At 42.7% G+C, this 15,236-nt stretch overlaps 1 protein-coding gene across 2 annotated transcripts; it reads left to right on the top strand.

The window, feature by feature from the left end:
- Positions 1-449: 449 nt before the first annotated feature.
- On the top strand, positions 450-14,673 carry LOC133142168 (organic cation/carnitine transporter 2-like). 2 transcript variants are annotated; one of them, XM_061263215.1, is made up of 10 exons: positions 450-848; positions 3,651-3,754; positions 4,131-4,285; positions 5,756-5,927; positions 6,026-6,152; positions 6,918-7,015; positions 12,891-13,105; positions 13,373-13,555; positions 13,917-14,052; positions 14,245-14,673. In XM_061263215.1, exons 1-10 carry the CDS (start codon positions 450-452, stop codon positions 14,315-14,317), a joined length of 1,662 nt encoding a protein of 553 aa, XP_061119199.1. In that variant the 3' UTR covers positions 14,318-14,673. The 2 variants fall into 2 exon arrangements, with proteins under 2 accessions (XP_061119199.1, XP_061119200.1); XM_061263216.1 differs by lacking the exons at positions 3,651-3,754; positions 4,131-4,285 and having other exon boundaries at positions 762-848.
- Positions 14,674-15,236: the final 563 nt, after the last annotated feature.

Genomic DNA, 15,236 nt, shown 5'->3' with positions numbered 1-15,236 from the left:
TTCAATCATTTTCAAAATGAATACATTTGGATGGGAAGGGGCATTTGGATGCATTTTACCATCACATTTTGCTGTAATGTGTATCAGTTTGTATGTATAAATATAATAAACAACTGTTGAATTAAGTAGTGCACTCATTAGAAAAACTGATATGCCTTTCGAATGGAAGCACCTCAGTCTATCTTCATCTAGAATTTGGTTAGCAAAAATCCAGCCACGTAAATTGCTTGAATGCCTGTGCACTTTAACCTGATGTAAATCATACTTTTTCGGTCCACATCATTCAGCAATAATATGATCACGTGAATTATTTCTTGCAAGGGGGTAAATATGCCGCTTGACAGGAAACGCCCTCGGATTAAAATATTTAGCTTTTACTGTTTTTAAAAGCAGCAGTTGAAGTTAGTAGCCTGTATTATCTGTTTTGGCTGCAATCATTTGTGTTTACCATGCAAGCTTCAGACTATGACGACGTGACCACATTTCTGGGAGAATGGGGATCTTTTCAAAAACGGATTATGTTACTCCTCTGTATAAGCGCAATACCAAACGGGTTGTCACTGTTTTCCATCGTCTTCCTCGCTGACACGCCAGCTCACCACTGCGCGATACCATCAAATGCCAATATTAGCGCGGAATGGATAAACTATTCTATTCCACTGGAAGAAGACAAAGGAGTGATGCGATACAACAAATGCACCCGTTACAAACTGGACGTAATACAACGTCTTTCGGACAATAGATCCGTGCCTGGAATTGACGTGAATGTTACTGAAATAGAGCAAGAAAGCTGTAAGGATGGGTGGGAATACGACAAATCAATTTACGTTTCAACCATAGTGTCCGAGGTAAGTACATACACGCGACTGAAGAGGCTGGAATATTTCATTTCATTACATTACATTACATGGCATTTAGCTGACGCTCTTATCCAGAGCGACGTACAACGAAGTGCGGATCAAACACAAGTGCGAAGAGGACAGTTCCGAGTCCTAGTGTAACCATACAGATATAATCGGAACCCTTGAAGAATACATCAACTTCCAAGCTAGCATACCACAGTTGGCAGCTAGAATACCCTGAGTACAACAATACAATTGCTAATAAAAAAACAACAATATCTATACAACTATATAAGTGCCATTACAGTCTATGGCATATATAAGGCTAATCACGGTGATTATGAGTTGGGGAGGGAAAGGTGTAGTCTGAAGAGATGGGTCTTCAGTCTGCGCTTGAAGGAGGTCAGAGACTCTGCCGTTCTGACATCCACCGGGAGGTCATTCCACCACCGTGGGACCAGGACAGACAGCAGTCACGAGCGAGAAGTGCAGGTGTGGCGAGGGGGAGGCGCCAAACGGCACGAAGTGGCAGAACGGAGGGGTCTTGCTGGTGTATAGGTCTTGATAAGTGATTGAATATATAAAGGGGATGATCCCTTAACTGCCTGGTACGCGAGCACCAAAGTTTTAAATTTGATGCGAGCCATAACAGGCAGCCAGTGGAGGTTGCTGAGCAGGGGGGGTGACATGTGAATGTCTGGGCATATTGAATACCAGACGGGCTGCAGCATTCTGGATCAGTTGTAGGGGTCTGATGGCAGATGCTGGAAGGCCAGCCAGCAGAGAATAGCAATAGTCCAGGCGGGACAGGACCATTTCAGAAGGAGTTGGGTAGGATCGTCATACAGATTGCATAATAATTAAGATTACACTGGATGAACAGAACACTTAGCCTACTTTAATTGCAGTAATGCACATAAAATATGACAGCAACATATTTAAAAAGGCAAGATAGTTTACTTTACACAATGGTCCAGTTTTCAATATTACCCAAAAAAATTATGAATATTGCCAGCACAGGGGTTTCATTCATTAAATGGGTAACACTTTACAATAAGGTTTCATGAATTGGTATGAACTAATTAAGTTACATACGTAGTTGCATAACTAGTCTACTACGGAGAAGTTAATCTGTTTTGGTGGGTTGGCCAAGTGGCAATTCACTAGCGGTAAAGCCTTCTGTAGACACCAGTGAGATCTTCGCTGCAGCGTCCATCTCTTCTGCGCTTTTAGTAAGCCCATTATCTGACTGGGTATCCATCTCCTCTGCGGGTAGGCTACTGTTAATGCGGCAACATCGTTGTTAGGAGTTTTAAAATAATTTGGGCAGGCGAATGCGTGTCAATGTGTATGTATAAAAAAAGAAACCAATAGCAGACTCAGGGGTGTTGAAAAAAATAGCAGGTTTTAATTAAGGCAGATTAAGGGGCAGACAGGGTAATCACAAGTTCAAAAACCAGGTGGTCAGTCCAAACAGGCGAAAGTACAAAAGCGTGCTCAAAAAACAGGCAGGGGTCAAACAAGAAAGCAGAAAACAAAAACCAACCCGACAGAATGCCGCAAGGGCTCTGGAACAAGGAGGCTAGAACAAGGGTAAACGAATATCAGGGCTCGGGACTCAAAAACATGATAGGACGAACTAGCGAATTGCAACTGCGAAGGACATGTATAAATGAGACAACCTAGGCGGGGCATGGGAGTGAGGGCGGTGTAACACATGAACATCAGGTGAGAAACATGAACGGCCAATAATACAATAACGAGGGGGAAACGAAAATGCGGACTCGATTCACAAAGGCACACATGTAATACAAACGGCTCCGGACTAGGGAGTAGACGATTGCAGAGTTAAGGAACGTAGTGATAGGGGAGAGCAGGTGCGAACATTTCGCTGAATCAAGGCAAGCAATTTAGGGATAGAACAGGGAGGTGGAGTTATAGAGCAGTTTTGAAGTAGAGGTAGAGTTAGTCTTGGTTTCGTGATTAAATTACAAATACCCAAAACTAGTGAATGTTAGTTTGTTAGTTCGACGAACATGTTAGTGTGTTAATATAATTAGTAATGTACAAATGCATAGTTGCCAACTTTCACGCTTTCGGCGTGAGACACACGCATTAGCCTGTTTTCACACGCACATGCAAATGCGTGTGTCTCACACCGAAAGCGTGAGAGTTGACAGCCATGCAAATGATATGTTAGTTGGGATTAGTATATTAGTGAAACCCTGAAATGGAGAGAAAGCAGGAAGCAAGAAAAGCGAAACAGAAGGAATCGTGGGTGGGAAACCGGAAAATTCCGAAACCACCCGAATAGTGAAGCACGCAGACAGGAGAGTGATTCGGGATAAGAAAACATTCAGACACAGACATCACAGTGGAAGACGGGTGGAAAGACTAATGAATGTGAACAGAAAACCAGACATGAATATGAAAAATAATCCATTTGCAAAAATACCAAATAAACTAACAGACACAAATCAGGATCATGACAACAATAAAACTAGTCAACCAAACAACATCATCGGTAACTGAGATCGATGGTTGCCTTGGCCCTAGGCTGCAGCCTGTACAGCCTGTGTGGTTAATCCCAACAGAGTCTGGCGCTGGACTGAGGTCACCTCCAACTTCTCCATCTCCTTCCACCCCCTCCCACGTTCAATTGTCATCTCTAAGCTATCATGCGTGTAGCCAATTTATGAACCTTATTGTAAAGTATGACCATGAAATTAAAAGTATAACAGCATGTACATACTGTATTTTAACTTGTGAAAGTCTAACTTGTCCAGTAAATATGTGCTCTGTCCTCAGTGGGATCTGGTATGTAGTGATGCTTGGAAGGTCCCCGTGATCACCTCCACATGCTTCTTTGGCATCTTAGGTGGATCATTTATTTCTGGGCAGCTGTCTGACAGGTAAAATAAAAACAGGCTGGTCTCAGTTTGTAGCTAAACATCTTATTTCATGTTAGTTTAGAGGCATACTATGCAGCATATTCACCTTTAAAACACGAAAAATTATTTTATGCCATAGATCTTTAAATAAATTGTTTTCAGTGTGTTCCAATGAAGCAGGTACATTTTTGAATGTTCAAATTTAGTTTCACATGGAATCCTACAGACATTATAGAAAAACCAGTAATGCCTGTTAGACTATATGGAATTAATTCAGATATGAAAACAAGAAGGAGCCTTTTTAACTGTCAAACTATCTAACCAATGAATAGAGAGAATACTTAAAAATAGGTACGGGGAGCTTTCTTTCACAGACTGTTTTATGTCTTTCTCCTAGGTTTGGGAGGAAAATTGTTCTGTTTGGAACAATTGGACTTCACACTTTGTTCACATTCATCCTGATTTTGTCCACATCCTGGTTTATGTTCTCCGCTCTTTTCTTTTTTGTTGGAATGGGTGGACTTAATACCTTTTTGATAGCATTTGTCCTAGGTAATTATGAGTCTGTGTTGTTGTTCTTCAATATGCGGTATGTTAATTGCAAAAAAAAGTAATTGTGACATTTTGCCATCTGATAGTTATTTTGTCAACAACTTTTTTTCATGACCCCCTCCATTATTTTCTCCAGTTTTGAAGGCCCAGTTTTACTGGTCAGCTTCTCCTACTACATTTACATTTACATTTTAGTCATTTGGCAGACACTTTTAATCCAAAGCGACTTACAAGTGCATAGGTTAAAGCAACACATCCATAACTAGTAAAATACACATGAAGTGCTGTTCTAAACATACAGTCATCATAAGTGCAATTTAAAAAAATATATATATTTTTTTTTTGGGACCATCTGGCACTCATCCACCACTACTTGGCTGAACACCTTACAATGAACACACCGAAGAGCCAAAACATTATGACCACTCACAGATGAAGTGAAAAACGCTGATTATCTGGTAACAACAGCGCATGTCAAGGTTTGGGATATATTACACAGTAAGTTGGTTCCAGTAGTCGAGGAGTTGGATGTGGGAGAAATGGGCAGGCGTAAAGACATGAGCGACTTTGAAAAGGGTGCTCCCGGTCAGCATTGGTGAGTACTCACTGGCAGTGGTCCCAGGAGGGACAAACCACAAACTGGCAACAGGACTTGGGCACCCGAGGCTCATCGATGTCCAAGGGCAATGAAGGCTATTAAAAAATCCCCAGATCTCAAATCTCAATCCAATCAAGCATCTGTGGAATGTGCTGGAACAACAAGCTCGATCCATGGCGGCTCCACCTCGCTACCTACAGGACTTAAAGGATCTGCTGCTAACGACTTGGTGCCAGATACCAAGCACCTTCAGAGGTCTTGGAGAGTCCTCCATGGAGGACCACAGCATATGAGACAGGTGGTCATAACATTACATTACATTAATGGCATTTGGCAGACACAGTTGATTAGACTAAGCAGTAGACAATACTCCCCTGGAGCAATGCAGGGTTAACGGCTGTGCAGCTACACTGGGGATCGAACCACTGACCTTGTGGGTCCCAGTCATGGACCTTAACCACTACTCTACAGGCCGCCCCATGTTTCATAATGTTTTGGCTCATCAGTGTATATTTGTAAGTCCAAATAGGTGATTAAAAAGTGGTTGCGATTTTTTGTTTTTTGTATTGTGGGCTTGTGTACACTATTTATCAATGGAAGTGTGTGCATACAACTTTGATAAATGCCACAGAAGATTGCAGGTTTGATCATACACTCAAATCTGAATGGTATTCATGCCAGGTTTAATAGGACAGTATAGCCTCCAATGCATAAAATAGTTACAGTGCTTCACAGGTAAGTGTACTTGCTCACGGGATCATGTGGGACAGTGGTGATTATTCAGGTATTCTTTCATAATGTTTTATATTAATCCTACAGTCTGCAGTTTTCTCTGAAATTGACTTCCTGTTCCCTATATATATTGTCTAAAGGAGCAGAAATTTTGACTCCATGTCTTCGGACCATATACTCCACTGTGGGTATCTCCATTTTCTTTGCCATCGGCTACATGTTGCTTCCGCTGGCAGCCTTCTTCATCAGAGACTGGAGAATGCTGCTGATTGCCATCAATGTCCCAGGAGTTTTCTATCTCCCTCTTTGGAAGTAGGTGCATGATACAATTGCCATTCAGGTGGGTATTGGCTATCATTTGAGTATTCACTACTTGATGTGTGGAACTGACAGCATTTATGTTGGGACAGGTTGATCCCGGAGTCCCCTCGATGGCTTCTCTCTCAGGGCCGGGTGGAGGAGGCGGAGGCCATTTTGAGAGCCGCTGCCAGGAAGAACAGAGTCACAGCTCCAGAGGTCATCTTTCAGCCTCTCCAGGTCCTGCTAATTCTCCACAGTTGGAACTGCCTGTACTATCCAGTCACAGCGTTGTTCACATTTTAATGAGCATTTTGGTCATCAAGCTTTTGGTCCCAGACTAATGTCTCCAAGGACATTACGGGGACCAATGTCCATGAAAACTGAAAAAAGATGAGTGACAGTGAATCTATGCAGCGTTGGGGTATGTCTTTTTTAGACTTGTTTCTCAACCTGCTTTATGGCCTGACATCTCCAGAAGCTCCATCAATGGCTTTTTTCCATTGTAAAGAGAAGTAATCAGCAGTTTTCATTGGGATATCACTCAAGTGTTAAACTCAAATTGGGGCAATTTTGCACTCCCCTGTCCACATCTATGCTCAGGGCCTCACACAAGCTGAGAATTTCACTCATCCCTTACGTCAACATGAATATGGGCCTCCATGCATCAGTGGCCAATCCATCACATCTCGATCAAGTGCCATCTTTGCCAGCAGCTGTGTGCTTTGCCATGGTTTCTGTCAGAGACAGCTAGCGACCAAACTTAAAATAGGCTGCTGAACACAAGCCCTGCTAAATAATCACACACGTGTCTGTCAAAACTTGAATGAATGCCATGAATGCCATAATCAGTTATGGGCAAAAGAAGTGTTGAACACTGATATGTCCGTTCGAACCTCACTATCTCCATGTGATAATAAATATATTTTGGATAGTTGACAATTTGTTTTGGGAGTCTGAAATGGGTTAAATTAATCGCATTTGTTGTGACACGTGTTACTGTAGACAGAAAACAAGACAGAAAAATTGAGCCGTCACAACGTCGGTGATCTTGTGAAGTCCAAGAACATCCGCTGGATTACGATCATGCTGAGCTTTGTGTGGTGAGTGTCACGAAACCCTGGACTAATAAATAGCTAAAAATGCAGCAAAAGATTTGCTGTTGTGTAACCCTTATTTATTTGCAAAAGTTGAAACTGATGTCTAAAGCCTCAATGCAGCAAAAATGAAGTAAAGCTACCCATAACATAGGCCTACTGTATATTTCATATTTTATAATTTTATAAGTCTCAACGAAACATGCCAATATTCTTGGGCGAAGTGTCTTTAGCTTTGTGCATGCCATAGATTATAATGGAACTTATATATAGTTTTATATATAGTATTGTTGTACTCTGGGTATTCTAGCTGCCAACCGTGGTATGCTAGTTGGTAAGTTGATGTATTCTTCAAGGGTTCAAGTTTTATCTATATGGTCATGCTAGGAACCAAACTGTCCTCGTCACACTTGTCTCTATAACTGCTCCCAAAGGTCCTTTTCTCTAGCACAGACACCCACGTATCGACTGATGTTCACGTCTGAAGTTTTATTGTCTTCTTTCGTCGGCAAACACCTTGAAAAACGTGTGCGCCTTGTGACCAAACTCAAGGAGTAGTTACATTCACTTTCACACCCTCTCGTCTTTGCTCTTCTGTTCTCTTGCTTTTCATTTACAAAACAACCTTCCTTGTGCAGCTCCCAACAGTTCAAACACCTCTGCCGTTCTCAAATGTTCCGACCAATCCACAGTACTCCAATTAACGCAACTGACTAACGTGACCACAGTATGCTGTCTATGCAAAGGAACTTACACATTTGAACAGTAGGTGTCGCTACTACACAAGATCACAAGAAACCAAACCTTATATTTTCCAAACATTACGAACAAAATGATTGCACAACACCAATCACAATAATCATTCAATTCTCTCCATATTACTCTGCACTTCAAATAATCAGAAAGTCAGGGGACAGCTACACTGCCACCAAAATTACAAAGATTTATGTGAACAGAATGATTAAATCTTGTAATTTTACCATAAGCTGTCAATTAACCTTAACATAAACATTTAGACATCCATCTTTTGGTACTATTTTAATGATAGTTTAGGAACTATTCTCCACTAGAACCACTAGTTTTTGATCAAGAAAGGATGGTTGCGTCAGGCGTTCACCTTTCTTTCCTAGGTTACTTTGCCCTACTTGGATTTTAACTTTTCTCACTAGACCATCATGATCTTCGCTTGTCTCAACGACTCTGGCTAGTTTCCACTCATTTCTAGGAACATTGTCCTCCTTGACAACTACTACATCCCCTACTTCTACATTTCTTCTGGGTGTATGCCACCGTTGTCTGAGGCTCACATTGGCCAGGTATTCTTTACGCCATCTGCTCCAGAATTGCTCTGTCAGGTATTGCACTCTCCGCCACCTTTTCCTGGCATACAAATCTTCTCTAACAAACTTTCCAGGAGGCGGAAGAGACACAGAGGTCTTCATTGTGAGTAAATGGTTAGGTGTTAAAGGTTCAACACTCTTGGGGTCACTGATTGTGTTTGTGGTGAGCGGACGATTATTCATGATCGACATAGCCTCTTAAAAGAATGTTCTCAATGAGGTGTCATCTAGTCTTCCAGTAGCTTGTGCCAGGACAGAGCTCATCACGCTCCTTACTGTCTGTATTTGGCGCTCCCAAACACCTCCCATGTGGCTTGCGTCAGGAACATTCATAAAGAAGTCACATTGTTTTCTTGCAAGATAGGTAGAGATCCTCTCTTTGTCTAGTTCCCTAAGACCTTTCTCTAGCTCATTCCTTTCCCCGACGAAATTCGTCCCTTGGTCAGATCGGATCTGTCTTACCGCTCCTCTGATTGCTATGAAGCATCTCAAAGCATTTAAAAAGGCGTCAGTCGTGAGATCCTCCAACATTTCTACTATCCAATATCCGCTGGCCCTGAGTTCGTTCAACGTTTGCCCTCGGCCTTGGTGCTGAGTTTTCTTGTGACAGTGATCGAGTATGAGTTGTGTGACGATAGCTTCCTTAAGAAGGATCACTGGATGTTTCAACTCAAGTGATGCGGAAGATCTTCTCAACCGCCCTCCAACCCTGAGCAGACCATTTTCAAGGATGGGATCAAGTTGGTGTATCTTGTGGCTTTTTGGCAGTTTATCAGATTTGTGACTAAGCCATTTCAGCTCTTCCTCAAAGGCTTCTCTTTGTGCTGCCTTGATGAGCGCAAGAGCGGCTAGTCTTCTTTCCTCTACACTAATAGGCCCTGACCGGTCTTTATGTGCCAGTCTTTGAATCCGAGCGGTAACGTTGAGGGCTGTATTCCAATCTGAGAATCTTGACAACCTTTTGAGGAAGCTGTCTGTTTCAGAGGCTTCTGTTTTCAGGACTTTTACCTCTGGGTCCCCTACAAGAAGCTCTGGGGATTTTTGGTTTGTGACAATCTCTCGTTCCCATAAGAACTTAGGTCCTATGAGCCAATTTGAATCCATGAGCTCTGCCACCGTGAGACCCCTAGATGCATGGTCTGCAGGATTTTGACTTGTTTCGACGTAGAACCATTGACTTGGATCTGTTGTCTCTCTGATTCTCTGGACACGGTTAGCGACAAACACATGACAGCGCCGGGCTTCGTTCTTGATATACCCGAGCACTACCTGTGAATCTGTCCAGAAAAACTCCCGATCTATTTTCAGTTCGAGCTCTTCTCTAAGAGTGTTGCTTACCGCAGCGGAGACTGTAGCTGCAGTGAGCTCGAGGCGTGGTATGGTGACAACATTTATGGGTGCCTCTCTGGCCTTGCCCATGACCAGTGCACAATGCACTTGTTCATCAGCAACAATCCTGATGTATGAGCATTGCCCATAACCGTTATTGCTAGCATCTGAGAAATGATGCAGCTCAATGTTTTGGATTGTGCCATGGTTCTTAGGAATGAAGCATCTTGGTATTTAGATTTTATGTAGATTCTCCAAGTCATGGAGCCATGTTTCCCATTTTGGCTGTAGTTCAGGAGGGAGAGGATCATCCCAACTAACTCCCCGCTTGCACATCTCTTGAAGCAGTCTTTTCCCATTCAAGATGTAGGGAGAGAGAAATCCTAATGGGTCATACACGCTGGCGACTGTTGATAGGATTCCTCATCGTGTGGCTGCCTTTTCATTAAGGATAACATTGAATGAGAACGCATCTGTCTCTATGTTCCACTTTACCCCCAGTACACTCTGCATTGGAAGCTCGTTGTAGTTCAGATCTACATCCTTCACAACGCTGGCACATTCACTCTCTGGAATCGCATCCAAGACTTCTCTGCTGTTGGACACAAATTTGTGCAAGCGTAGCTTTCCCTTCGCACACATTTCTTGTGCTTCTTTGACTAGCTGCTTGGCTTTCTCGACTGTTTCTACGCTGATAAGCCCATCATCCACGTAGAAATTCTTTCGAATGAAGCTCGCTGCCAGTGGGTAGTCCCTTTCATATTTACTGGCCAGATATTTCATGCCATAGTTGGCACATCCTGGAGAGGATGTGGCTCCAAAGATGTGCACTCGCATGCAATATTCCTTGGGCTCTATTTCTGTGTTCCCATTTTCCCACCACAGGAACCTCATGAAATCCCTATCTTCTGGGCTAACATGGAAGCGGTGAAACATCTTTTCCACATCGCAAATGATTGCAATTTGGTGCTCACGAAATCTACACAGCACCCCAGTCAGAGCATTACTTAAGTCAGGTCCTGTGAGTAGGTGATCATTTAGAGAGGTGTCAAGGTATCTGGCGGAGCAGTCAAATACGACTGATTTTTTCTGGCTTCCTAGGATGGTACACCCTGTGGTGTGGAATGTACCATGTATTGCCCTCTTTCGGTGAGATCTTTACTTCTTCTGCATCACCATCTTTGAAGACACTGTTGATGAATTTCACATAGTCCTCTTTGTACTTGGGACTTTTCTCTAGTTTTCTTTTGAGGTGTTTCAATCGGGCTATAGCGAGCTGCTTGTTGTTCGGAAGCTGTGGACGCTCTTTCCAGTCCTTTCTCATTGTGTTGAACTTTCCCATTCAGTAGCTGTAGAAACCGAATATCTTCTTGGGATATGTTCCTTTCTCTTGGGTTTGTGTCCAGAAAATCTGTTTCCAATGCCTTAATCACAGAGGCAGGTGTAATAGGCGGAAGCTCTTTCACAGAGACGCGATGACAAAACCCTGTGACGTGCCTTGAACTAGTACGAGGTGTTTTGGATCCCACTATACTCCAGCCTAAATCAGTCTTGACTCCGTATGGATCATACTCTTCCCCTGATATCACCTCTTTTGGTTTCAGGGCCCTTGCGCAATCATAGCCAATTAGGAGTCCTACAGGACAGTTCAATAGATCTGGCATCTCTTCTGTTATCCTGCGAAGGTGGCTCCACTCTTTCGCTGTTTCACAAGTGGGAATGCTATTTTGATCCAGTGGGATGTATTCTCGAGTGTACACTGGTGGTAACTCAATGCACTCTTGTGAAAGGTACCCTCTCACTTTTAGTCCCACCACTCTTTGACAGTTGACTATTGAACCCCTGTCAGTCATTGTTGACAACTTCAATTTTACAGGTTCTGTGTCTGCTTGCATTTTTCTACACACTTCTTGGTCAATAAATGTATTACTGCTCTGTGTGTCCAGTAATGCATACACCAAGGTTTCTGGGTTGTTTTTTGTTGCACAAGAGAGCCACACCAGAACAATCATTGAAGTACGATCACTGTTGTCCACTCTCACGCTGAGAGTGGAAGCTTTTTCCTCAGTTGGTGGTGCTGCTGCTCTTTCTTCTTTATGACGTTCTTCATGAAGCGGAGAGGGATGGCTCCACTTGCAAATATTGCAAGTGGCTCTGTTTCGACAGTTTTTAGAGACATGGCCGACTCTGAGGCAACCAAAGCACATGTTGTTGTTAAAGACAAATTGTTTCTTTTCCTCCAGAGGCATTGCTGCAAATTTTTCACATTTATATATGAAGTTATCTTGTTGACAACAGATACATTCTATTTGCCTTTTATTTTGAGTGGCCAGAGGACTGGTTTTGGAACCCTTGTCACGTTCTGATGCACTTGAGTTCTTTGTTGTGGGTTTTGTTTTTTGAGACACCATGGTTGACGTCACCAGGGCGCTGGCTTTGAGGCACTTCTGTTCCCTCCCAAGTTTTTCATCTGAATATTTTAGTGCATGAAGGGAGGAAATTGGATTGCATGCAACGTGTGCCTCCTCTGCCACGAAGTCTGAGAATTCCTTGAAACCTGGATATGGCTTCCCTTCATCCAGTGCTTTAGTGACATACCGGTTCCATCTGGTTGTTGCCCAGTCAGGAAGTTTCTGTAGTAGCTTTTGATTTTCTTCACAATCATCTAAAATCTTTAGACCTTGTACATGGGGCATTGCATTCTTGCAGGAGATGAGGAAATCACTAAACTCCCTTAGTTTAATAGATTCTCTTGGACCAATTTTTGGCCAGCTACTCAGCTTTCCCCGGAATGCTCTTTGGACTACGAAAGAGTGGCTCTGTGTTTGATTTGCACTTCGTTGTACATCGCTCTGGATGAAAGCGTCTACTAAATGCCTGTAATATAATGTAATGTAATGTCAATGTTGTTTTCAAACACTGGTTCAAATAGTTTTAACAGTTTAACCAGAATATTGGCCTGCTTCAGTAGTGACTTTGTACGGACATACACAGTTGGCATACTTTGACAGAAATTTGTTTTCAATGAGCATCCATAATAACACCATGAGGATTGACATATGATTATATTTGGAAAGAGACAAGACATCAAACTATCTGGATGATAAATAGTACTCCTGGTAAGGGTAAACATAACTTAATTCAATTTTTGGATGAACTGCCCTTTTAACAACTGTTAAAATCCCCCTACCCCCCACCCCCCATCTTTTCAGGATTGCAGTCTCCATTGGGTACTTTGCCTTATCATTGAACTCCTCCAATCTGCATGGTAACCCCTTCCTGAACTGTTTCCTCTCTGCGGCTGTCGAGGTCCCGGGCATCATTCTGTCCTGGCCCTTACTTCGCTCGTGCTCAAGGAGATTGTGCCTCTTTGCTACGTTGTTCCTCGGTGGAGTGCTACCACTGTTTACTCTGCTCATACCAAGAGGTTAGTCAGTCTCGCCATGAGGCATTTTCCATGGAACAGTGCCCCCTACTGGCCAAACATTTATTATTGCAGCAACATTGCTGTGGCAGGTCTTTAAAGGCTAACAGTACTTAAACAACTTCATGAAGTAAAAAAATAAAATTCAAGCAGAATATGTTTATGTTACTCGCAGTATTGTTTGTGCGAACCGTGTCCAAACAAACCACACTCCATTGTTGTCTCAATATTTTGGATTGTTCTGTTCTGGCATCTCTCTTTATGTGACAGATTTGAAATTGGTATCTATTGCACTGGAGATGATGGGGAAATTTGGATTCTCAGTGGCTTTCACTATCGTGTATCCCTTCACGGCGGAGCTGTACCCCACAGTCCTGAGGAACACCGCGGTGGGCACCTGCTCCATGGCTGCTCGGCTGGGCAGCATTGCTGCCCCCTACTTCCTCTATCTGGGTTAGTGAGCCTTGATACCAGCTCCACACTTTCTGTCAGTGTTTCTTCTTTCACCAGTGCCTGTCTTTCTGCCAGTGTTAACCTTTAAATAAGCATTCCACTTTCTCCTTTTCTTCCGTGTTCTTCTCTTGTCAGACATGTTGGTCCTCCTCTATTGTGAGACTGATATTCCCTGCTGTCCACCTTTTCCTCACATGGTTTCAGTTGTTCATTCATTAGTATTGAACAAGGGGTGACCCCACTCATCAAAGAATAAGAGATAAAACCTTGTTCCATTTTAATTTGTTAATGATTTGTGTTCTGAATGCTGAAGTTTATTTGCCTGACAGTGGGAAACTCCACCTTTTCTTCCGTTATGCAGGAACCTATTCCAAGTCCTTGCCGTACATATTAATGGGGGGCCTCTGTGTTTTGGGAGGGTTGCTTAGCCTCCTACTTCCTGAAACCTACGGTATGCCTCTCCCTGAGACCCTCGATCACATGCAGACGATTCAAAGGTAAGGCAGCCACATTTTACAGCATCTGCTCCCTCAGCTGTTCTCACTTTCTGAGATGTGTGTTGACCTAATGGTTCCTGTGTCCAGGATGAAAATGGGAGAGGATGGGAGAGGATGGTTATAAAATATTCTGAATATTTGGAGAGTAATTATTTAACTAATTTTTTTTTACCCCCATTTTGTTTTCCTCAGGTTTAAAAAGACACAAAATTCAAATACTCTTTCCGGGGATACAACAGCAGTGGAAAATGATTCAGTGTTTTGACTGGATTACATCAACATATTGGAAATTGGATTACATTGGGATTGAGCTATTACTTTTCACGGATATAACGTCTGCACCATCATTAAAAAAACATTTTATACCATCCTGGTATGTATTCATAATATTTTTATTTAGCTGCTGTCAGTGTTGAGTGAGTTACTGGGTTTATCTCTTTTGGCTTTTATTAAACAATGACTATCATAACATAAAATTGATGAGAACCTGAAAGGCCTTGATCAACCCCCTGGTCTCCAACTTGATGGCAACTTTCTGACTTGAGCACATTCAAATTTTGTACCACCCATAAAATTCTGCCTTATGTTTCTATTTCCCACAATTCGTTATACTGAATTCAATCTGCCAGGTTTCCGCCAACTTCTAGATTTGGTTTAAATCTTCTTGGATTACTTTACTAGATTCCAAACTGTTACCTAAACCTCCCAGTTACATCTGGAAATTCAACAAAAGTATTTTCAATGTCACTGTCAAGGTAGTTTTTGTAAACGAGGAAGAGCAGTGGTCCCAACACTGATCCATTACATTACATTATTGGCATTTGGCAGACACTCTTATCCAGAGCGATGCACAGTTGATTAGACTAAACAGGAGACAATCCTCCCCTGGAGCAATGCAGGGTTAAGGGCCTTGCTCAAGGGTCCAACGGCTGTGTGGATCTTATTGCGGCTACACCGGGGATCGAACCACCGACCTTGCGTGTCCCAGTCATTTACCTTAACCACTACGTTACATTTACCTTGACGACTACGTTACATTTACCTTGACGACTACGCTACAGGCCACCCCGTCATGGGATGCCTGTGGGATGTCACTTTCCACAAGACCCTGAGATAAGGTCCCTCCTACTTACCTATTACAGAATGCAGGGGGGGGGAAGGCCGAGAGAGCGAGAGCGAGAGTG

The sequence above is a fragment of the Conger conger genome, chromosome 12 (genome assembly GCF_963514075.1).
Source record: "Conger conger chromosome 12, fConCon1.1, whole genome shotgun sequence".
In the NCBI taxonomy this organism is placed as follows: domain Eukaryota; kingdom Metazoa; phylum Chordata; class Actinopteri; order Anguilliformes; family Congridae; genus Conger; species Conger conger.
Note: the sequence above shows the minus strand (reverse complement) of the source record. Positions and strands in the feature narration are given on the sequence as shown.

Bases quoted from the DNA above. Each gene is read 5' to 3' on its own strand.
- LOC133142168 (XM_061263215.1), top strand. From the start codon at position 450: ATGCAAGCTTCAGACTATGACGACGTGACCACATTTCTGGGAGAATGG. The intron at 13,106-13,372 runs GTTAGTCAGTCT...TTTATGTGACAG, and splicing joins TACTCTGCTCATACCAAGAG to ATTTGAAATTGGTATCTATT. The intron at 14,053-14,244 runs GTAAGGCAGCCA...TGTTTTCCTCAG, and splicing joins CACATGCAGACGATTCAAAG to GTTTAAAAAGACACAAAATT.